General features: G+C 33.8%; 3 protein-coding genes across 3 annotated transcripts; all 3 read right to left on the minus strand.

The window, feature by feature from the left end:
- Positions 1–7386: 7386 nt before the first annotated feature.
- LOC123542322 (uncharacterized) lies at positions 7387–11275 on the minus strand. The gene is made up of 2 exons (XM_045328121.2): positions 11001–11275; positions 7387–8888 (listed from the first exon to the last, which is right to left on the minus strand). The coding sequence occupies exon 2, from the start codon at positions 8884–8886 to the stop codon at positions 8176–8178; it is 711 nt and encodes a 236-aa protein (XP_045184056.2). The 5' UTR covers positions 8887–8888; positions 11001–11275; the 3' UTR covers positions 7387–8175.
- Positions 9030–11007, minus strand: LOC123543022 (uncharacterized). The gene has a single exon (XM_053531074.1). It carries the CDS (start codon positions 10910–10912, stop codon positions 10298–10300), a length of 615 nt encoding a protein of 204 aa, XP_053387049.1. The 5' UTR covers positions 10913–11007; the 3' UTR covers positions 9030–10297.
- Positions 11276–21216: 9941 nt separating the features above from the next.
- On the minus strand, positions 21217–22761 carry LOC123542888 (uncharacterized). Its single transcript, XM_045328918.2, has one exon. It carries the CDS (start codon positions 22759–22761, stop codon positions 21217–21219), a length of 1545 nt encoding a protein of 514 aa, XP_045184853.2.
- Positions 22762–26489: the final 3728 nt, after the last annotated feature.

Genomic DNA, 26489 nt, shown 5'->3' on the forward strand with positions numbered 1-26489 from the left:
TTCCGTTGTTCCACCTGTAGGGGAACCAAACGATTAAAATAAATAATCAATTATATGCATTTTCATTTAAATTTCTTGGTGTCATTTTTCGTTGCATTGTAAAGGCACCTTTCTGTATTTTACAGTAATACAAATCTTTTGTATACTAGAATGTTCGGAACTAAGATTTTTTTTTTTAAATTTACAACGATATATGTCACTGTATGCTGTCACTTGTGACCTGGAGTACGGCAAGAAAATGTTAAGATGGCGGACCTGGATATTGAGGAAAGGTAGGCTCCTTATTTGTTCATAGATTTCTCTGTTAATATTTCCTTTAAGGGAGACCTTTTGTCGTATTACACGGCACTGACATTTGCCTTTCATCGGCTGTATACCATCACATCAGACAATGGCTCGATGTTCTAGACTTTGCCTTTGAATGCGAGAAAAACAACGAAAAATAAATTTAAGCGAGGAGAGACTCAGTTTTTCGAATTTTCCATCCCCTTCTTGTGCGATTTCTGCCAGTATATGAAGTACACATAGACTATGAAAATGAAAATCGCATATTTCTTAAAAAATATTCGTTTTAAAATATGCCAAGTGCACGGACACTTGACAAATTATAAAACGAGTATTTTATGAAAAAGAAATGTGATTTTCTGGACACACACGTTTTGTCTATGAACATATCCTATTTGTATTTCATAAACTGGCAGAAATCGCACAAGAAAGGGGTGAAAAAATCGTGTCTCTCCTCGCTTATTTTTTTTCCGTTGTTTTTATTGCATTCAAGGGCAAATCTAGGACATCGAGCCTACTTTTCCTAAATATCCACGCCCGCCATCTTTACTTCTTCTGGCCATCATTCAAGTCCCTTTGAAAACTCGACGACACATTTGATCTTGAAGTATTTGCATTCTTTCGTTTATTCTTTTGTGATCGTAACAGTTGTAATATTTCTCTGCCTCTTTGAGTTTGCGTAGAAAATTCTTTTAACGGATTAAAGACGTATCTGTGGGTTTTATATAGGCAAAGAAGGAACATTTTAACTAGTGGAAAGAATTTTCTTAAACTTTGCATGATCATAGGGCATCATATTAGAAACAAATTTATGCAAAAATCTGGGGTCCCGGTGCTACATTATGAGTTATTTAAACCCAAATGCGAGAGTTTTGCTCTTTTAGGTCATTAAAATAGCCTGATACTGTATACTTGTATTGTGATACAATCATATGTGCATGTTTGTTCATGCTTTTTACCGGCTGCAATATGACCTAAATATTGTGTGGTATTGGAAATGGGGTTCTAAAAGGTTTAATGATAAACTCATTGAGATATATGGTGCTTTTCCTGCCTGGTAAGCTAATTATGAATGTGTTATATATCCTAAACAATTTCTTGAAAGCTGAGTGACTAAACAAAGATACATGATGTCTTGCTACTAAATTGATTCGCAAGTCAAAGAGGATAGGAGATGTTGCTGTAATCGTTTATGGGAAACAACTCTTAGTTAATTATTTATCTGTACACTTCAAGTTATTTCTCTTAGTATACCATGAATTTTGCCAATCATGACTAGAGACTTCTAAATAAAAAGAATATAGCATATACAAGAAAACATGTTTCGGGTCATTTTTTATTATGATGGTGGTATCTACGGATCGCGGGGTCGTATATTCGATCCCCGGGCGGGTCGCATCTTATCTGTGACGATTTGATAAAAGACAATATCTCTGAAATAATTTTTTCTCATTACAATGTTCGGCCTATCGCTGGTCGCCGACGATCGAAGAAGACAAAGGGATAAGCACTTCTGGATGACAGGCTGTATGGAGACCCGACGGGATAGGACAAGCAGGGACAGCTTCCCGAACCGACACCCTAACAATATTTCAGGAGAATCGCCCCAAAATTATTACTAATGTCCTCTTTTTATACATTTCTGTCGACGACGGAAGAAGGCACAAGAGGGATCAGTGCTCCGATTCCAGGTGGTAGTACAGCACCGTCGACGACGACCGAATTTATCTACATATCTCACCATAGTAACTGTTAGTGTATTGGATAAAAAGCCGATTGCATTTTATTAGTCGTTTTCTTTTCACGTCCAATTAGTGACGGTCAATCTACAAGAAACGCAGTTTCAACTCCAAAGAACGCCAAAATTAAATCTCCCCATGCTGATGAATTCACGCACTGACCGTGCAATATACTGACTAAAGGTTAAGGTAAGGTTTAACATAGGTTTATACTGTACATTCAATGCGTGAGGTTTAATGTCGACACTCCAAAGAAGCACTTTACAACCACTAAATACAACTAAACGACGAATCTAACTCATGAGAGAGACAGAAGACCGCCGAGGCGTTCCATAATTTGCTATGTAAAATGACGTCAGCTAATTAAACTAAAATAACTAAGCAGAATCAATTATTTGCTGAACTCCGCTCATAGTATTATACTGGTGGCTATCTACTTATATGCAAGGAATTGTGGGAATGATTGAAAAACATATAGAGCTACATTTACTAAAAGAAAATACATTTTAGAGATTTGAAATTAGAGAGAAAAAATATAGGTCTTAACTTTAAAAAGTTCTTTCATTTAACATGAAAGAGTACACAGGGACTCATAATTCCAGTGTCATAAACATACATGATATATAGAAGTTTTAATGTAAACTTAATATTTGAAAGAGGCAAGGATGGTCTTAAATTAACGGATAGTCGACATTATAAAATGTAGACGTATAAATAGCATCTAGAGTTGCATTCAATTAAATGTCGTGCATTTAAAAGAGCTTAAATTTTTCACTTTTTGTCTTGTTCTCGGTGCTTACGAGGGATCTACTTTCCAGATTTGAATTGCATCACAACAGCGGATGTTAAGTACTGTGTGGCAGCCGTAAATAGTCGCCCCGACTTCATCTCAGTGTTGTTATATTTTCTTGTCCCTTGGGATCTTTGATTTCAATTCATTTAGATTTGAAGACTGAATACTGCTTAAGCCTGTGCTAGGGGGGTATTGGCAGCGTTGCATTTAACATTACTGCTTATGATCAGACTCAATCAAACTGAGTCTGCTTTTCACTTTTTGCTTTGTTATCGATGCTTCCGAGGGATTTACTTTCCAGGTTTTATTCCAGTTTTGTAATTATACTATTTTCAGCTATACATGTATACGGGATATATAGTTTTAAATCAAATGCATTGTGCTGTTAATACACATAAACTTGTTTATCTTTCTTATTCGTTTTCATTTCTGTTTCATATCTGTTTCATTCTGTTCCCGCATTCTTTGTTTCTTTCTTTGATTGCTCACATGTGCATTTATGTCTTAATACAACATAATATTGTGTCCATTATTCTCTGTAGTAAAATAAATAAATTTAACTAGTATCATCTTTGATATGGTATTTAACCTTTCTCATCTGGCATATCGGTTGCAGATATAAATGAAATATTAAGATTTTGACATATTACAAAAATGTGTGTTTTTCATTAAAACGTTTAAATAAAGAAATGTTTTGTATAACATTACAGTATGCACTTACAACTTGTTTAAATGGGTCAGCTGTATTGTTGTACTTATAAAATAGACTGGCCTTGTTAATAGGTTGGTCAGGGCGACAGACATGTATTTTATTTTGCCATCAACACATTTCTATAAAATGCTTCTCTTCCGTTCGATTTGGATCCGTCCATTATTACACACACGTTTGTTTGTTTTACGGACTGTAACTTTTATCATTGACAACATTTCTGAGTTCAGCGATGGGTTAGGTTCATAAGAATCAAATAATATAAACATGCTGTCGTTACATATATAAGGGCATTTTGGCGGGAAACTGCACGTGCCTTTCATGCGGGAGTAGTGTTTGTTTATGTTTTAAATATGAAATTTAGCTCTGGTAAGTATACCTTTAAAGTAGCAATATACCTGTTTACAGATAATCCCATTTTGTTTTTGCAATATCCAAAGACGATTGTTTGAACCGAAACAAAATTATTTGAGTTTTGAACATTAATTTTGTGACATGTTTTTTCAACTGTTGATTTGAAAATACCTTAAAGGGGAGTAGTCAACATTTGAGAATGTATATATTTAGAAAGAGTTTAATGAAAATAAAATGAACTCGGAAAAAGTTGTGAAAACAAAAGAAGATATGGCATATTATATAATGTAAATGTAATGAAACGGCAGGCATTGTGGGCAAAGAGACGTCTTCTTTCTTTCCTTATATAGGCATTACTAAATATGGTATTTATGGCAAAATTATGTAAAATACAATTAAACATGGAGCTTAATTTAAGGAGGTAGGTTACCTTGTTATCAGTGAAAATTCATATCAGTTCAATCGTAGCATTTTTTTTAATTTCCCGCAATTTAATGTTTTAACTGCTAAAATCTCAATTCCATTTATCTTTGTCCCTCCAAGTACAATTTTTATCCGGATTTGAAGTATATGTTCGTCCAAAGCTGTTTTATATTTAAAGAAGAAGTAAAATACGGATATGTTTTCAGTGTATTTTGGTTTCATTTTTATCCGTAGAAATCTGCATAACTGATAATTTTACTAGTAAGCGCGTTAGCTTTCTGATATAAGCTTAAAATGTATATGCCGCGGGGCTCGTGTTTCCATGGTAACGCATTTTCCATCATCTTAAAATAACAATGTATGAAAACGTGTTTTTCGACGGCTTCAATGCCATTTTGTTAATGACCAACATGGAATTTTGGGTAAAATAGTAAGCGAAATACCAAACATTTTACATGGTACCCTTTTTTTCTTAAAATTAAAAGTAACCATGGCAACAGAGATGTTTAAGATAGCTTATATCTTGATTTTTATCGCAGTTGCTGATAAAAATATTAAATAAAATTAGCTTTCTTGATAATGTAGCTTTGAAACATGTTATTACATCGTATGTAATTTTTACGTGATATTTGCACTTAATAAACAAAATAACAGCTTTAAAGGAGTTCATCACAATATTTTGTGCGCAGCTCAATCGCGCAGCAAGCGATATCCACTGTAAAGTTCAGAATTCGCTGCCGAAAGTGCATAATTGTCGGATATGCAGCGCGCTCGCGCAAAATATATCGGATCTACTGACAATATAGGTCGTGCATCCATATTTTACCTTTAAAAGTGATGGTGTTTTATTGGAGGAGTAGTTGTAGAAAGTGCTCGAATTAAATACATTGTGGACAGCCAATTTGAAAGTAAACTATTTCGTCCAGTAATGATGCAGCCGACTCCAATCAAATAAAATTTCAGAAAATCTTAACGTAGATATATCTCCTTCAAGTTCAAATGTGACTTCCTAAAAATGTTGTTATACTTTTTGTGCCCCATCCCGCATTTCACGTAGTAAAACCAGAGTTATGGCCCTTGATATTCAAATTGTACATAAAGGGTCTAAACATTTGTGTCGCATGTACCTCAAAATTATATGCGCCAAGAGTCATGAAACCACACAAGAATTAAATTCAGCATGCGAAGTGGTGCACCAGTGCTTTAATTTGAGGTTTCACTCAATAAAAACAGATTTATGTCCCTTGACGTGGTCAAATGGGATATGAAAGCTTGTGTAGCACGTATCTCAAAAAGTATTTAACTTAGAGGCATGCAACCTTAAAGGAGCATTATTCCGCATGTGAGTAAGAATATTGGTTAAGGAACTGATAATAACATTGTGCAATTTGTTTTGTAAGAAGAAAATGTTCATAATTTTTAAGTGGGTGGGGTAATGAAAAAATACTTTTGTGGGTGGAGTGAATATTTTTTAATTTTTCTTGAAAACAAGCACGGGTTGATATTATTTTTTTGGTTTAGATTTTTTTTTGTCTTAGTTCTAGCTTACATAATATAAAATTTGGAAAAATTCTGTCCGCTAGATTTTTCATATCATTAAGAAATACTTCGTGTTTTTCTCAGTTTCAGATACTTTCGATATCTGTCAAGAGTAATTTTTCTGAGTTACTATATCTGTATGTTGACATTTTATGCATAGTTATAGTGGTGTTATTAATTCGGATGCATAAACAGTAACATCAGAGTGAAACTTCGAATAAATAATTGTTTGTAGTAGTTTTATTATGACATGTCTGTACTGTTACTTCAGATAAAAATACCGATTTGGTGTTCTTAATAAACTTTGAATATTGAAAAAAGAAGCACGGGTACCTATTATTTTCATTTTTTATTTTAACTTGTCATACATCAATCTATAAATATGCAAAGTTACAAAAAATTCTGACCGCTAGAAATAATTGTGAAAAACATCTTTAAATACTTACAGCAGCACCAATCGTTTGACATGTCTATGGAAACATCTATCTACATGTTGCTATTGTTTTCATAAATAATATTAAAATGCAAATAAAAAGCCGGAGCTGTGTTCGTTTTGAATTTTACTTTTAGATATATAGGTCACGTGCTTCGTTTCCATGGAAACAACAATTTATTTCAAGTAAATTTTCAACTGAACTTTGAACAAATACTTAGATAAGATTTAGTATATAAGTAACAAATTATCAACGGAAACTGGAAAATAGGTATTACGAATCAAACTTCCATATTTTTTTTGAAAATGGCCGTAAAAGTAACCTTTCACCCAGCTATATTCCCAATAAAATCAGTTACCATCATCCATTTTCTTACATTCCGTATTTCATTTCAATATAACTACATAAAAAAGAAGCAAAATAGTGATCTTTATTCAGAGCGGAAGATTCATAAGAATATTTCAGCAAATAATGGATGTTTATAAATAGTTCAAAAGAAGAAAATGCACAGAATTACGTACTTTCAAAAGTAAAGATATTAATTTGCGCGGTATCTGACACGTAACGTCATGACGCCAATGGCGTCATTTTAAGGCAACATTAATTTGAAGAGTTTCTGCGACAATTTATTCATTATTTCTGCATTAAGCATCAGATCGGAGGCAGGTTTCAAATGAATGGATAAACAGACACATTTAGTTTGTCGTAAACTTCGTCGCAAAACGTCACGTTAGCTTCAGGTTGGACATGCGCACATACAATAATTAAGGTAGCCTTCCTCTGTAAATTATACACCTTTAAACACACACTAGGGTTCATATAGTATGAACCCTAAAATACCAGCAAAATATGATTCTCTTTGTTGTGATTCACTGATTTTCCGTATACGGTAATGCCCATATAAGGAAAGAATGATGATGTCACTGTGAATGACTGCCATTTACTTAAATAGGTGTCTTCAAATTGCTATAACCTTTTTTGATGTCCGATTTTGCTACTTTTTTTTGTCAGTGTTAATGTTTCACCTTGTTCTCTCTGTTAATGAATGTTGCTAAATGTTGCATATTCCCTTTTATGACACTTACTGGGAGAGAAAACTTAACACATATCTGTTGTTAAATGGTCATGGGATGACCTTATTTATTTGTACAAGATATAAGAGATAATCATTGAATTGTAATACAAATGTATAAGCGTTGCATTGGAAATCATTTTTCTATAAAACAGTCAGTGAAAACAGATGTATAAGATTAACGAATGGTAACGAAATGTGAAGGGTTCGTTCGAAATGGCAAAACTGTAAACCAATGTATAAAATTCTTGAATGGACACAAAATGTAGGGGGACCATTTGCCGTCATATTCCTGACGGTTACTCCCTCCCAGTTCATGTCATAAAATACGCTACACCGTGAAGTGTAGCTTCCCTTTATGACCCTTACTGGGAGAGAAAACTTAACACATATCTGTTGTTAAATGGTCATGGGATGACCTTATTTATTTGTACAACATATAAGAGATAATCATTGAATTGTATTACAAATGTATAAGCGTTGCATTGGAAATCATTTTTCTATAAAACAGTCAGTGAAAACAGATGTATAAGATTAACGAATGGTAACGAAATGTGAAGGGTTCGTTCGAAATGGCCAAAAAGATAGATATTTGCTAAATTTCTACAGTGTTCGCCCCTGTTGAATTTGTGGCAGGATTTTCTTGGATGGCCCGTTTTTGGGCCCGTGAAGCGAAAGGGCTGTTTCTGATTGTGGGCCTTGATAAAAAGCTCATGGTGAATTGAGTCCCAAGGGACAGGGTGGTGTTGACGGAGCTGCCGGAAATTGGTATCATAGAAATGCCAATTACCTCTTGCTTTTGCAATTGACCTGATAGTATTGCCATACTATGCTAATTGCTCAGCTTGTTCTGGATACCTTTGTCTGTAGACCGAGGAAAATATGGCAAATGTGTCCGTCCATTGTTCTATGGTTATGAACTTTTTAACATGGGTTTGGCTAATGGAGGAAACGCCTTCCTGTGAAATTGTAAATTGGAAGGATTCCTGTGTCTTATTAAATGCAGTGGAGAAATCTAAATATTCATTTGACCAAATTTTTTTTTTGATTTTGGTGGGAACCGATGCATATAGTGGGATAGTAGGTGAGGTTTGTAAAGTTAAAGAGCTAAAACACCCAGAGTCACCAGTACCTGACGTAGATAAGCTAGACGTAGATGCTGAAGGCTGGTTGTCTTCCCTTGACTTTTCTTCTGACCCGGATGGAACTGTGACGCTGTCCTTGGTAGGTTTCGTACATTGTTGTGTGGCATCGGAAAGGGTTTCGTGGTCCAGTTTAGCCAGAGATCTCTTCACAATGTCATTTATTTTTGACTCTATAAGTTTTTCTAATCGTTCTGACATAATGTCGCCGTTCATGGCATCAAGTTCATTGTTAGCATCTTGATTTGGATCTTCCACTACCGATTGTCTTTTTGGCTGTTTAGGCGGCTGTGTTGAATTTGTTGCCACAGCTTTCCTTTTCACAGTGGACCGTGGTGCGCTTTTCGACGCCATACCCTGTTTTTGCTTGGACTTAGCCTTTCCTTGCCCTGGCATTTCTGTAAATTAGTATATGCAAGAATTAGAATTCGTAATGTAACTTTACATTCAAATGATTTAGTGTTCCATTGCTATTGGAAAATGTCTAACATTTTTTTTTTTTTTCTTTTTTTTTTTTTATATATGTATATCTAAATACATTTATTTAAATGCATAAAAAAGCTGTAAGTTCACTACACATGAAATGTTATAATTATCAGACTAAAATATACATACTCATAATTAACCCTTATAAGAAAAGAAATAAATTTATGTTATAAGATGCCATTATGTAACATTTTTTTTTTTCTTTTTTTTTTTTTGGTAAGTAATGAAAAGGGGGACAACTGGTATCGATTTTTAAAATTTCCATATTGGAGTTACTTCCCCTAACGATTTTTTTTTTCGATATCATTTATCCGAATGAATTCCGTAAATACATGCAATGGTTTAAATGTGTAAAATTGTATACATCATATGCCGTGAAATGAAATTCACATGCTGTGAAAATCAAACAGCATTTTATACTGTGTCACAAAATATATGTAGATAAGTACACCCACATCATTGAATGTAGCATAACAAACCTTTTATATGGCCAAATAATAACAATGGGTCTTTCTAAAGATCCCCATTGTGGGTAAACTTAAGGCTATTTAAAATCATAATTAGCATAAGTGCTATGAAAGACACCACAGCGTTTAAGTCTATGGCTCGCAGAAAAATTATAAATGCAAAAGTGCCACTGCGCTTAAGCCAATCAATGACTCGCAGAAAAATTATAAATACAAGATGTTACTGCGCTAAAGTCTATGACTCGCAGAAAAAGATAATAGCAAAATGCCACTGCGCTCAAGTCCAATGACTCGCAGAAAAATATAAAGGCAAAAAGCCAGTGCGCTCAATATAATGGTCGCAGAAAATACAAAAGCAGACATCACTGCGCTTAAGTGTACAACTCACAGGAAACATGGATGCAAAATGCACCGTAGTAAGTCTTTGACTCGCAGAAGGTTATATCTGTATTGTAGCTGCCCCTCGCATAAGCATTATATCATTGCACGTGCGTTTTTGGATGAAATATTGTGCAAAGTGATAGTCATAATAGAGGCTAAACAATACAATGGCTTAAAAATATAAAATATATATATATATCTTTGTCGGATACCTAAACAGTAGCTTGTTGATTACTACTTTGGGGTACAATTTTTAAACTTATTATCAGAAGTAACCTCTGTAGTCCAGGGTAAAAATCACTAAATATAAATGTTTAAATATCATGATAGGCCATTTTAACCAAAAAGCATAATAACTTAGTAGCCAACATTGATATTTAACTTAAATAGGAAATTTTGTTTAAAGTAGATTGCATATATTACTTAAAATGTATGTTAACGAGTTAGTTTAAAAAATACTCCCCTACGATCGTTTAGTAGGAGCTTCTTATCGCAGTCATGATTGCATGTCGTAAGGACCTGTAAAAGCGTCGTTGTCCAAATGGGCTGAGGTGGACCCCGTCAGCAGCAAAAATTGGTGTTTGCGCCTGGAATATCCTCTTGTGAGTCCAGAAACGAACTGCATCATGCGAATCAACTAGTGTGCGGAGAATGCGATTAGCCAAAAGTCGTTTTTCATGATATAATTCTACCGACACGTTGTTTGGGTTCCTCCTAGTAAAAAGTTCACAAATAAACACAGACTTTACTCCAAAATCTTTGACCAGCATTAGACTGATTTCCTCCAACGCATTGGCTATAATAAGGGGCTCCGCCGGAGAGTCCAGATCGTTCTCCCCTAGCTGCAGGATGACGATTGTAGGTTCAATGTCCAGGAGATATTCCCTAAACCGATCCTTGAATAATGTTGCCGCATCTTGGTAACCATTATGTGAATCGCACGCTTTGAGTCCACCTAGACCCCTATGGAACACCGAATACTCTTTCAAGTCGTAGTTTCTTGCAAAATTTAGACGAGTTAATTCTATATTTAGTCGTCGAATAAAACTATGTCCGATTACTGCAACACAAAAGCGGTTGTCAGCCATTCACAATGATTTCTGTACTTTGTGACAAAGTTTGTCCTCAAACGACACAGTATATTATGGAACTTATAAATCGTCAGTAAATTCAAACCTTGTTTATGTATTCCGAATCCAAATTCCAATTAAATAACTGTATAAAATCAATATCAATAGACTTCAAATAAGATTAAAATGCTAATTTCCTTTGTATATCAACCAAAACGTGTATTTTTCTTTGTGTTTATCTAACCCACGCTAAAGTAGACTGATTAATCCGGTTCTGACCAGTTTTGATAGAACTAAATTCCTGACCATTTGCCGTCATATTCCTGACGGTTACTCCCTCCCAGTTCATGTCATAAAATACGCTACACCGTGAAGTGTAGCTTCCCTTAACAAATCGGCCGCTGAGGACCTCTAAGCGTATAATAAGGATGTTACATGCGTCTTATAAGCGAGTGTATACAGAAAAACTAGCGTTGAAAAGCAGAAATACAACTTGAAAAATGTACCAAAATGTACTAATTACAAATGCCCTTATGCCGAAAGAACTGTGAACCAATGTACTATAACCTGATAGCATTAGTCAAGTAAGATAGACACTGCAATGTCGATTGGAATGGGAAATTATATTGGCATGTATCGCGCACACAAGGCGGATGAGATTTTAAATTACATTTGTATACATCATAAAACACAAATGAAGATGAATCATTGACGAATTTTTAAAGACTAATTTTCTTTTGCAATAAATTTGTAAACGACAAAGCCAAGATGTTGCCTTGCAGATGCTATTTATAACTGATTTTCATGATCTTATCTGGCCGTTATAATAGTAAAAAGTGGATACTTTGTCTACTGAATATCTATGTGACGTTAAATATTGTTGATTTTGGGGCACTATTAAACATATGAATTTCTCATTTACAAAAAGTTCGTCGAAGATCACGTCACGGAACATTTTGTCGTAATTAGTTGACATCGTGATAACTCACAGCACTATATATTGCAATATTGCACCATAGACAGCGTATGTGTTGATATTGACAGTTTGATATACATGTAATGAAATCAAGGACTAAGACTGGTCGTGGCAATATTCACGTGAGAAACGTAATGTTGCCGTTTAGGTCAGAGACTTTCATGATAAAAAAAGTACATGGATCTTACTAGGAATAAGTTAACCCGAATAATGTAAAAAAGGTCATGTTTGTCTGTTCAGATTGATCTGTTATGTAAGCAAATACAATATTAAGTGATAATGTTTTATTTTCTAAATTGATTTTTACTAAATTTACAGTATTTTATTATACATTTTGACACTATTTGCTGAAACTGAAACTGGATATTAATTTGATTAAACGCCTATTATTATACAATTACATATTCAATGGCGTTGTACATAATAATAATTATGGTGCCTTCATATACTATTTAAAAAAGAAATACTGCACACAACTGTACCCTTAGAGCCTGCACCAACAAATGCGTTTAATTAAACAACCTTGGAAATATGGATCTTGAAATGTGACACCTTTTGCAAAAAATATAAAGTATCACCTGCTGGTTTCGCATAATAAACAGTTATCAAAAAATTTAAAACAATGCCACGAAATCACTGAAATATAGGATTTTTGGACGGTTGTCGAAGACAAACCGGCCAGTGCAACCCCCCCCCCCCCCCCCCCCCCCCCCACTAAACCTTCTCCATCCCTTCACAAAAATTTACATAGACGATATTTTCCCTTAAGCCATTTTTAATCACTTCAAGATCTAGTAAAACTCCGTTGAAATAAAATAGTTCCCTTCATGAGTCGCCTTGAAAAAATGCGAGTCTGCAAAATTAGAGATCTATCATCAAGAGTGATAGATCTTTAGAGCTATCAAACTATTGTAACAAAACAGTCGTAGATCCATTAAAAGTTGTCCTTTTATGTATTGACTTTGGTCGTAGGAATATGCATTGTGATGCATTTTCGTATTCTCTGAGGAAACGTTAGATATCGAAGTGGTGTATCTATATAAATTTCCAAAGGCCAATAGCCCAGTATTGATCTAATGCAAAAAGATCGCGCCAAAACTGACAACATGACGGGTCACATGACCCCCTTCTTCGCTTCATTGCCGAGGAAGACGCCATTTTGTTGTCGAAGACATACCGGCCTGTACAAATGCTTCTTCCTCCTCCAAAAATATACATACGGGGAAATCTTTTATTACTCCTGTGATTTCGAAAACCCGTTGAAATAAACTAGTTCTATACTTTAACAGTATTATGTTTGTTTGAATCGGAGTCAATAGATGCTTGCAGTTTACGCCAATTACGGATGATTATAGCGACCCGCTTATTCTTTTGAACTATGAATAACAATGTAAATGAGTGTTTGATAATTAAAAAAACAGTGCCCGATATACTAAAACAAAGAGCTATAAAATAATTTATTTTATATTTCTTTGATTTATCTTGATTTTTCAGCGTATGCTGCCGGAACTGAAATCAGTTATGTATAGATATATAAACATATTTATTCACTGTCATAATCGTGCAGGGCTTTAGCTTGGTGGTAGCGCGCTCACTTTACACGCCAAAGGTTTGAAGTTCGAACCCGACCGAAAACATATTATTGTTTTTTTTTCTGTTTTTTTTTTTTTTAATTTCACCAGTTTAGTTTTTTTCTAATGAATTTAACATGAATTTTGCAAATATTGTCACAATAATCTTGTTTCGAAAACGGTTTTGTTTTGGTGCCCGATTTCAATGTGGATCAACTTCATACACACAGTAGTCTGAATAGAATCTTCATCAAACTATAAAAAGAGGGGTTCCAAATTATCAGTCATGAAATGTTTGAAAAGCACTTGTTGCTACGCTGTCCATTCACATATATTGCATCCACAAATTATTAGAAATCACTGACCAGTGTTTTAGATCTACATTTAGGAAAAAAATTGTTGCTGTACAAACGAGAACTTATATTCCACCCTACTCTAAAGAGATGATAAATATAAACCTTTACAAAGCCCTATATCTAGACTGTTAGCAGTTTGGAAAATTAAACATAGGGTTTCGAGAATTTCTATGTTCAGTGTTTTTCTCTGTGTAAATCTCTGATTAATAACTTTTTAAAAAGTTCTTGTTTTGAATTTCTTTTCAGACAGAATTTTGATTTTCTTCACAGGAATATCTAACTCTAGTTAGCAAAGTTGGTCAGGCGTTATTTCTATTGTTTGATGGTCGCATCTGATAACTTTAGCGAGATCCGTATCCGTACATAAACTCCCGAAAGCTGAAATTGTATTGTTCTTGCACTGTATGTCTAAAAAGTGTTTGTTTGTCTTGGGTTTAATGCCGTTTTTCAACCGTATTTCAGTTATGCATCGGCGGACAGTTAACCTAACCTAAGAATAAACCAATGCTTATGGATTCTGTATCAGTACAAATTGTTCTCTGAAAGTAACTGTCAATTTCCCCACATGAATAAGAGGCGGAGGACGAATGATTTCAGATGCAATGTCTTTCATCAAATCGTCACGGAAAACATACGTCCCGCCCGAAGATCGAACACTTCGTAGATCTGCGCTATCCCAGTGCAAGTACAAAACAAAAATGTGCGCATTATACAGGTTATATAACAGCAAATTTACACAAAAATACGTCATCTTGGATAAGTTTTTGGTCCAAGTTTCAGCTACATTTTATCTGTATTAAACTTAAAAGGCACTAAATACTATTACAGTTGGAATTTTCACGACTTTACACGAGATCGATGATGGATCTATAATGTTCACCAGATTAATCAACGATAGCATGCAACAAATTTTCTAGTTTTATTATGTTCTTTTGGATTACTTTTAGATTTCAACAATATTTCGGCTATTTTCACAGAATGACGGTTTACCGGAAACATCATACATGGGAAAGACCAGTGCTAATCTCAAATCCTCCGTCTATCAGAGATGTTATTGTATAGTTAAAAATCAGTGACCTTAAAAATGCAAAATGTAGGTTTTACTCGTTGTCCGGCCCTTATATGTTACGCTTTAGACATGCGCGGATCCAGTCTATTTTGTCAGAGAGGTCCTACTGCCCCCTTACTATAAGCAGGAAGGTCTAATACGTATCTGTCGTTAAAGCTAGTGAACTTAGAATAACGACCGAATTTCATAGTTCAATCGAATTAAGTTCATCGAACGTTAACCTGGGTTCACGGGCATAAACTATGGTTCACGCCCTTTATCTTATGTTTTCGTTCAAAAATATAGGTTAGTATTCAAAAAACCTGGTTTTATGTTAAAAAAACCTAGTTTACCGATTGTTAATCCTAGTTTTTCGACCGTAAACCTTGGTTCACGTTATTATTGGACAATTGGCGTGCCATATACGTTTTTCTTGCACAACGGACTTTCGTTTCCGGTGATTTTACTCATGCCGGCAAAACCCATCTGGCACCCCCATGCCAGATGACTCTCGTGCTGTTAATGACAACTAGTGGTTCCTGCACTGATAATATATTGTTTATCTAAAAATACGAAAAAGCAGGTACCTTGATATTTTTTGCATGGGCCGGTGGCCTTAGAGCAAAAATAAACTTCTGTTCTGTTCTGCGTAACGCAAAACATCATGACGTTACTTCTGCTTACGGACGTTAATTTCCCGCGCTCTACTATAAGAAAGAGTACTATAAAGAAAATATTTCTACCTGTTATTTGTAAAATACGGTATGCAAGAAAAATAATCTGCCAGAATAAAATGCTAACATGTAGACGATATGCAAGAAAAAATATCAGTCATGTGTTTACGAATCGGATGGAAATATCCGTCCCTCGGCCACCTGCGCATGGGCGGTAATTCGGCAAGCCTCATTACTGCAAGTGCCCTCGGGACGGATATTTCTATCCGATTCGTAAACACATGACAAATATTATTAGCCTTGCGAGATTGCATAAAGATGTGCTCGGTGTCCTAAGGATATGCAATTATTAGCTTTCCGTTTTTAGAGAAAAAAATCAAACACACCAACAAAATCATAGAAAGAAGGAGTTGTTTCAACTAAAAATTGAACAGCATGTAAAACATGTATATTACGCTACTAAACAGGTGTCAGGTGATTAAAGTTTCTCTCAATTGAAAGGAAACAAAGTTAGGAAAACAATTAATTAAAAAACAAAGATGCTTTAAGAATGTTAGCCCAGATGTGTAGTGCATAAAACTATTTTTTGTAAATGATTTCATACTGAAAATCCTATTTTATTTTAGAACACTTTAAACTAGTCTAACATTGTTTTATTACTAAATTAATGTTTAAAGAATGTACAATGTCCTTTCTTTTCTCTTATAACCACGTTTGAAACGAGTTTTCTGTAGAAGTGGTTAATTTAGCCTAATGTATATAAAGAATATATATACAAGCCCCCTAGTGGACCTTTATTACAGAGTACAACTGTACAGTCTTTCCCTTAACCTTCTTTGTGGCAATGGTGTCTAGTGATAAATCCTGTATCTGTCACTTTTGCCCCACTAGAAACAATAGAAACCTAGGCCTCCTACTGTTATTTTTCTAATTGTTAAAGTGAGCTCTTGTGTGACTTTTGAGCATTTACATGTATAACGCAAATGTTCATTTTTGGTTGGGTTTGCTACTTTCCAGGACAACCGTCCTTCAATGCTTTCAGCGCTTTGATTCTATGTTGTTGTTATGAAATATAGGACAATTACGTTAATGCAATATGTATGTCGCAAAGAAGCAAATTTGAAGAATATGTTTATTGATAATTGTAGTTTACATATCCACCGATTATCATATTTATAGTTTTTTGAAGGTCCTAAAACCTTTTAAAGATACATATGGATATGCTCCAAATGTGTTTCTTTATCGAAAATTCTTCTATCAATTCTTTCTTTTCTTTCTTTACTAAGGTCTCCTGGAAATCATATTCTCTGTTTAAAAGTCAGGCAATATTGAGTATTGACAAAAATGAACTAACGCTCAGCCGATCTCTCTTTTTTTCTTGTAAGCATGGATTTTAACCGAATATGACTACTAAAACATGCTCTTTGAATACTAAGGGACTCGGGAACATCAAAAAGAGAATTCATGTCTTAAACTGGTTAAAAGATAGTAAATTTAATATTTGTCTTCTTCAGGAATTGCACTGTAAGAAATCGGAAAATAAAAAATAGAAAAGATTATGGGTTCAAATGTTTTTCTTAGCGGTAACAGTACTAACAGTAAAGGAGTCGGTATATTTTGAAGTGATTCATATGAAATAATAAAACATGAAGAGATAGTGGAGAGCCGCCTGCAATATTTAACGGCAACAATAAACGAAACGGTAGTAGTTATATTTAATGGTCCAAATATGGAAGATATAGATTTTTTCAATACTCTAGAACGACTCATAGCGGATAATGATGACAAGACGCTGATAATTGGGGGAGATTTTAATGTTATTCTGGATACTGACATGGATAAGAAAAATGGCAAAAAAGACACAAATATGCGCAGTAGAAATAAAAGAAAAAACCTTGTTGAAAATTTTGAATTAGTAGATATATGGCGTGTTTTACATCCAAAAAAAAAAAAAAAAAAAAAAAATACGTGGCACTCTAATCACAAACCTCCTATTTTTGTCGGTTAGATTACTTTCGTATTTCATCAAATATTTCTAACAGAGTCAAAAATTCGAAAAAAAAAAAAAAGGACCGGTATCAGGTCAGATCATTCATTAGTCACTGCTGATATTGACTTGACCTCTCAGACTCATGGCCTATAGGTTATTTTAAATTGAACAATAAATTGACGAAAAATATCAAACGGATATAAAATAAGCAATAAATGAAACTGTGGAAATAAATCATGAAGCTAATGCCAATATACATTGGGAGTTAATAAAAGGTTCTATCAGAAATATAACAATAAAATATTGCTCTTTTAAAAAGAAAAATGATTCTTTAAGGGAAAAACAGCTTATAAAAGATATTGATACCTTACACGAAGAATTTGTGAATAATGAATCAAATGAACAGCTAAATGCTGAAATTAAAAGTAAAAAAGAGGAATTAGATAGCATTACTCAACATAAAGCAAAAGACTGCGGAAATGAAATTACAAACAAAAAAGAAATCTTACAAGAAACGAAATTTTTTTATGAGAAACTGTATAAAAAAAGACGCGCTGTCTAATATTGAACACTATGATTTTCTAGAAAATAACAAAAAACTTAACGAGGCACAAAAATAGTCGTGCGAAGGACTCTTAACAGAAAAAGAATGTGCAAATGCACTCTTAAACATGCATAACAACAAGAGCCCAGGATCTGACGGACTGACTACAGAATTTTTCAAAATATTTTGGCCAGAACTAAAGAAACATTATATTCAGTCTATCAATTATTCCTATAATTCAGGTCACTTAACCCAACTTCAAAAAACAAGGAATTATAAATCTGTTACCAAAGAAAGATAAAAATCTGTCATCTCTTAACAACTGGAGACATATTTCTCTTGAAAACATTGACTATAAAATCGCAACTAAAGCAATAGCAAATAGAATAAAAAATATACTGTCTGATATAATAGATGAATCGCAAACTGGTGTCATTAAAGGAAGATATATTGGGGAAAATATAAGGTTAATTTATGATATACATGTAATTGAGTTTTTAAATGGAAATAACAAACCTGGCCTACTTTTCTTCGCTGATTTTGAAAAAGCATTTGACAGTCTAGATCACGATTTTCTTATGAAAACTCTTGAATACTTCAATTTCGGAACTTCTTCAAGTAAGAGGGTGACTACTTTTTATAACGATATGCAAGGCTATGTTTCAAATAAAGGACATCTGTCTGAATATTTTCGTATAAGTCGTGGCGTAAGACAAGGCTGTCCTCTTTCTCCCTATCTCTTCGTCATAGCGATAGAAATTCTTTCTCTAAAAGTAAAACATGAACCCCATATAAAAGGTGTAACCTTAACAAACCATGAAATTAAAGAATCACTTTTTGCTGACGATGCAACATTCATCTTAGATGGGTCAGAAAAATCATTTAACTATTTGGTAAGCAAAATCGAAGAATTTAGTCAATTTTCCGGATTAAAATTAAACTTAATACAAAAAAAGTCAACTTTTTTACGAATCCGGTCCCTAAAACACACAGATAAAATATTTTGCAAGATGAAATCGTTTAATTGGACATCTGACAAAGCCACAACGCTAGGAATTGTATTTACTTATCAAAAGAATAGAGTGGAGTTAAATTTGAATAATAAATTAAGTAGATGGCAAAAACACAAACTAACTTTACTTGGGAAAATTACTGTAATAAAGACCTTCGCTTTACCTAAAATAATATACCCTTTAACAGTCCTTGAAAATCCCCCAGAACATATAGTAACGAATATAACAAAACGTTTGTACTCTTTTCTTTGGGATAATAAACCAGAAAAAAATGCACGAAATATAATAAAACAAGGAATATAAAGAAGGCGGACTTAAGATGATAGATATGAAAGCATATATAAGCCCAATAAAAGCAAGTTGGGTAAAGCGCATAACAAATATTGAAAATAAAGATTTCTGGAAAGATATATACAAAAAAGAAATACAAAAATTTGGCGGAAACTTGTTTTTTGAAGCAAACGTTTTTGAAAATGATATAAAAGGAAAAATAAAAAATACATTTCTAAAAGAACTTATAAGTTGGGCACGTATAAACTTCAATTCAGACATAGGAAGTGTATCAAAAGGAATCATATGGAACAACTCTTTTATCAAAAATGACAATAAAACCATGTACTATAATGAATGGTTTACAGCCGGAGTTAGATACCTTAAAAATATATACGACTTCAGAAGAAAACAGTCGTTGCCATTTAAAACAGTTAAAAATAGGTTTAACCTAAATAATTCAAAATTCCTTAATGATTGTTTCTAATATTCCAAGTGAATGGCAGGAAAAGCTAAAAAATGAAAATCAATATGATGAGACAGAGACATTATTTGCAACTATTCAGAACGTTAAAACACCAAATAAACTACTATATAAACAATATCTGAGAAAACAAAACAAAATAGCAATAAATAAATCTGAAACTAAATGGAATAGTGTCTATGAAAATTTAAATTGGAGAATGATATATAGTGCGACTTTTTCTAGTTATATAGACTCAAGATTGAGGGTTTTCCAATATAAATATCTCAAAAGGATTAGGGCAACAAATCAGTTTCTGCATAAATGCAAAGTAATCAAATCTAGTTTATGCGATTTTTGCAACATGGAGATAGAATCTTTGAACCATCTTTTTTGGGAGTGCCAAATCGTACAACACTTTTGGTCAAATACCCAACAATTCTTAAATGACAAAGGCATAGAATATACATTTAACTTCCAAAATGTTTCATTCGGTTCTCAAACAAAATCTGCACTCAGCAAATACTACATTACATCATAATCTTAGCAAAATACTTTATATATAAATGCAAATTAGGAAATCAAAATCCAATGATTGAATCGTTTATTGATTATCTCAAAACATTGAACGTAGTAGAAAAACACATAGCATCAAAAAAGAATACAATAACCTGCTATAACAAAAAGTGGGATCGGCTACCTTTATAATTTGCGACAATCCAACTTTTGGAGATATTAGTGAAGGATACTTCTACTTTCTTCGGTCCATTTTATTAATTTGTTCTTGAATTATCTATTTTCCACTCATACTCTAACTCTCTGTCGTCTTAAGACTCTTACCTCATAACAAAATATCATACTTTACCAAATTCGAATCATAAAATATTAAATATTTGATTGCTTTTTTGTTTTTTATTTATTCTCTATGTTCACTGATCTTTTCAGAATATGTATCTATATGTGTGTGTAAAGTTTTGAATAAACGGGCTATATTCTTTGTAAAAAAATGAATATGTAATCAAACATAGCTATGTATATAATATCTTTTCTATGTTATACATTTGGTTGCATCCCGAGTCACTAACACAGAGAGATTGTATAAATCGATTTAACATGAATGCCTTAACGTTTTTTTTTTTGTTTTTTTTTTAAAATTTTGAATTACTATCCTGAATGTCAAATATTTATACATCTTCATCTACACTCGCTTATGTCGATTATTATGTATCATGAAAATTTCTGTTTTCGCAAATAGAAATATTTTAAAAACAGTATCATTTTCACACAATTGAACAATGTGTCTTTAGCCCTTTACGTATGTCAAAATATATTCTGTAACTATTGATGTACACGGCGACTTTTCCGACTCTGTAACCCAAATTGTATATTGCAGACAGGGTAATGTGTGATACTGAATTTAAAATGTAATTTTTAGCAACTGCAACTTTAGTCCACCACTCGAGCTATTTGTGACAGATATAACTGATTTGTCCTTGGAAACACAGACACTGTATGGATATTTCATATCTAACTTGTACGATGATATGACACGGCCTGTCTGGGAGATCTGTACAATGGAATTTGTGCCTTTGCTGCAGACAAGGATACAGTCGGATGGACCTATTATCACACCTCTTGGTTCATTGATCTGGTCGTCCTTGACAACAACTCTGGTGTTGCTCTTGATGTCATATATGTAGACAGTATGCTCGTATCTTTCAGTGAGAACTACTTTGTCACTGTTTCTAATATATGTACAAACACTAGTGCCTATAGGATATTTCTTATTGGGAAAGTTGATACTAAAATCCTTCTCATCCCCTGACAGAGATACAATACGAACAGGCCTAATTTCATCTGTAGTTCCAACAACAAAGTGTCTCTCATCTTTCGGACATATAGACTCATATTGTGTATAAACTTTACATGTCCTAAATAAAGTGATTTTATTAGATTTATTGACACGTAGAAAGTCTATCTTGTATTGATTAGTACTTGTTATCGCCACTTCCTCCTCAGATACAGCAACAACACATTTTGGCCGATACGATAACTGATATAATCCTACTATCTTAAGCTTTTCGTTGTAAATCAAACATTTCATGTTCCCATTATCCACGGCAACCAGTCTACCATCCGGCAGGAAATTAAGTCCTGTGTATAAAGGTTCTTGGACATCATCTCCAGTCTGCTTCAGATCAATGGAAGTAATCTCTGTTAACTTAACAATCGGATCTATAGGTGCGATGGGTTTTACGTCTTCAGACAGAGAGTATTTTATTGTCAGTTGTCCTGGAACGTAATCAGAAGTCGGAAGTGGGGGCAGTTTCAGTGTTTCATCAAAATCAAATGAAACTGTCACAGTCTCTAACCTCTGACATTCCTTGTCAACGTTCCTGCTAAGTTCATCGACTTGTTTCTTCATTCTATGTTCCAGTATAAACTGTTGTGATGGTGTCCCTTTCTGATGAACGTTATCAATTGTTTCCAAAGATTTTGTTGCATCAGCAACATGTTTCTCACTGTTTGACTGCTTCATTGTCAGCTTATCGAGTGTTTCTGTCTTAAATGATTCAGCGTCCTTAGCAACGGAAACTTCCAAATCATCAAACATTTTCATTACAGTATCACGCATTCGTGTAATTTTTACAGTCACTTCTTTAACATCTTTATTCAGTCGTTCCTTTGATGACTTAGTATATTTAACGACAGTTTCAGCTTTCTTTCTTATTTCCTGCAACTTTACCTTTAATTTGGAACGTGTCGATACAGACCTTCCGGCAGTCTTCTGTATTTCTGCGACACTGTGGCATTTCCGGTGATCTACAATAGCACAGGTACTGCAGCATAGCTGATTCTCATCTTCACAGAAGAACTCTAAATCTTTATAATGCTGATCACATTGGTCTAATCCCTTCATATCAAACGAAACTGGTTTCGCTTTCAATTCTTTTGCGTTCATTAATTTGTGATTTTTCATGAAAGCATACGTTTTGTGTATGTTTGAACAATCCATGCACTGAAACTCATCACAAATAGAGCAAAACACATCAGCTTCTGTTTGTTTATCCTTACTTGAACATGGCTGGCTGACATAATATTTGCTCTATTCGTCCAGGAACGGCATCATCGGCGCTGTTATTTTCCATATTCTCACTCCCCTTTTCAGCCATTTTGAATCGTATGATAATAATCTGTTTACACAACCTTCAGTTACGCTGTACAATACAAGTATGTTTAAACTTGTAAGATAAAACTATTTAGATCACAAGTAGGGTCTAGAATGCGGAAGTAAATTATGTTTTGTAAGTGAATACATTTTATTGTACATTACATTTTAATTTTTTTTTTTTTTTATTTATTGAAAAAGAACATTGCTTAAATAATATCATAATTTATTATACTCCATAAACTCCATAAAACATAACAAATAGAGCCCAGTTTCGTCTATATAGGATATTGAGAATAAATGTTATAAAGTTTTAATGAAGTATTTTGCTTGTTAAAATCAGATACAAATTAACGTTAAGCCTGCTGCGTTTGCGACCATCCGTGCAGTCTGATCATGGTCTGAACCATTCGCTATTTTCAGTGAACATCCCTTCAAATAATAAATGGTATTGCCTAAATGGAATGATGGACTAGTCAATTTTAAAAATTTAGCGGGCTAAAGTTTCATTTTTAAACACTTGTTGATATATTACTCACCAGACAACTCGTATATCTACAACACTTTTCAGGTGATTTACTTTAACATTCAAATGGGATACAGTTGAACCTGTCTTAACGGTCACCTGTATTAAGCAGACACTTGTCTTAAGCAGCCAATTAATAGTCTTTCAAAATCGACACTTTGTACTTATTGCAATCTGTCTTAAGCGGCTAGAATTTGTTGCTCCGTTTTATACAGTTTGACTGTAGGTGCAATTACATGTATTCTAGTGTTGAGAATCAGTCACAATTTCTATGTGAATTAATCAGTGTAACACTATGGCATCGTTGATCATGATGAAAGGCAGATATGTTTTTTTTTCAAACTTTAATAACAAAGCTAATCGTTTTTATTTTGGCAATGAGATAATTCAAGTATTTCACTAATTTTGAAGATAATGCAACGATAGTCCGGTGGTAACTTTCACATTTTACAATTCGTACTTCAATTTTTATACTTCCTATTTCACAGTTCCTACCTTTAAGTTCATTATTCACAATTCAAAGTTCACAATTCAAAGTTCATAATTCACTCTTCACAGTTCACGCGTCACATTTCTCTGTTCACACTTCACATAACAGAACAGAACAGAACATACGTTCCACTCAACCTTCATACTTCAGTCTTCAAAATTATCGCTTTATACAATTTATAAGATTTGTGTGGCCCGTTTAAAGCTGCATGATAAGAACGTACTGTTTTTCTATGTTTGGTCCAGCAATGATTAGTGAAAACTTTCCTTGTCTATTTTTATAGTTAGTACTGTAAGGATAACGCATGATTTTTGTTTCGTTTTATAACGTCTACAGAATCCATATCCCGACGGATTCTGAAGATATTATAACACGTTTGAACATGCGCTAATGCATAAATGTAAGCGCAAAAAAACCCTAAGAAATGAATACATTCTCCCTCAACATCATTCAATTTATATGAAATGTGCGTATATATCTGAGTTTTTTTTCACGTTGATGTCATTTTTATTTGAATTATCCGTTTTGGGACAGTAATACGTTTACGCTTAATCCGTGCCGCGAGCAGAGACGCACTATGATAGGGCTTGTTGCGGAGAGGGTACATGTACTGGCTGGACAGAGACTTACACAAACTGCTCTCACCTACAGGAAACCTACATGCCAGCAGCGGGAGCTGAAAGCGAGAAGTGACAAGCACAACTAACCCCACTGAAAGACTAGGTGCATCACACAATCATTTGACGCAAGTCCGCAAAAAAAAATATAACATGGTTTGTATACTTTAGTGTCAGTAGTGAATCTATAAATAGATTCTTAGTGCTTGCCGTCTTGGAATATAATGACCATAGTGGTTATGTCTCAATATTATTGTCTTAATTATACAATATATCGTGGCCAAATTGATTTTTTAATATAAATCGAAACTTATTCGAAGAGTAATATATATACCACTGATATTACAAAGTATAGTATACACACACTCCTTTTGCAATTTTCTCAGTAAACTGAATTATGACGGGCCATCTTAGATTTTGGCGGCAATCTTAGATTTCCACAAACCCTTTTCCAGTCTTAAATGAAGTGTGTAATATTTATGTATTTATGTACTACCATGCTAAGTTTCATGCTTTTCACAGAAGGTGCACAATTCGCCCCTTTTTATGCACGGATTACTTGCACTTTATCTGACGGGAGTGTGTCACAGAATTTTGAAATAAAAAAGATTCGTTTCAATTTTATGACCTTTTTTATATTAAGTTGAGGAAAATAACCCCTGTCACTAAACATACAAGAGCATGATATCGAAATTCTACATCTTCCTTCGGAAACTTGTGTAAAATATAAGGAGGATATTTGTTTGTTTTGAGTGAATATGGGATATATCTCACTGAGAAGTGAGAAAATTTGAAATATTTTCACGGGCGCGTAGCGCAAGTGAAAATGTGAACATTTTCTCACTTCGAGAAACAAACACGAAAAACAAACAATTTTTTTAAAATTTATTTTATGCTCAAAAACGTTGAGATGTGCATTTTGCAACAATCTTTAATCTCAGCGCGGGAAACAGGCGCGCGTAAACTGACATGACGTCAGACGTGTTGTGACGTTAGAAAGACGCACACAACATAAAGTTCCATTTTATTTTATTTTTGCTGCATAACGTTATGAAATTCTCATTTTTAAAGTCAAATAATTTGAATCGAGAAATATACTATAAAGAACAAAGTGCGACTACAATTTTCATCCTGTTTAAAGCAAATAATTTAAAATTCATACACAATGTATGAGGGGGCGGAGCTATATCTCTCACAGTGTGAAAATATATATTTCATATTTTCACAGTGTGAGTGATGAGATATGAAAATATTTAACTGACAGAATACAATATTTTATTAGTTAGCATAAAATAAATCATTTTAGGTGGAATTTCTTGAAGTAAAACGCGTGATCTGTTTTAGTTCGAGAAACCGAGTTTTAGTTGTATGATAAAAAGTAGTCCAACCCGTTGCGTAATTATCACTTTCATTTCATTTCAAGTTGATATTACGTCCAACTCGGCCACGTCCGAACACAGGCGTGATCATTAATGATCGAAATATGAACATAAACTGTAATCGTCAGAGTATAAAAAACGAAAGAAAAAGGTAATACTGTGGCAGGAATGACTTTTTCTGGCCTTATTTTACACATTTATCCTAATAGATACTGTTTAAAATAACAATTAAAGTTTCTTGTATAGCTAGCAGTCGGTATTCTGACCCTTGTCATTGTCTTAATATTGTTGAAACACTGTTAAGTTAAATAAGCTTGTGCACTTTCAAATGTAATTTTGCTTATAACTTTATTATAAATATTAGTGCATTTTGCTAATTACAGTATTCGTTCTACTTAAATTTATAAAACCTTATTTTGGGTAATAGGTTTACACTATCATGTACTTGCTAAACTTATGATATTGAAATTACTCAGGTGTAACTTTAGCATACAATCATGTAAGGGTTG

Source organism: Mercenaria mercenaria, chromosome 19, assembly GCF_021730395.1.
Source record: "Mercenaria mercenaria strain notata chromosome 19, MADL_Memer_1, whole genome shotgun sequence".
Taxonomy (NCBI): Eukaryota; Metazoa; Mollusca; class Bivalvia; order Venerida; family Veneridae; genus Mercenaria; species Mercenaria mercenaria.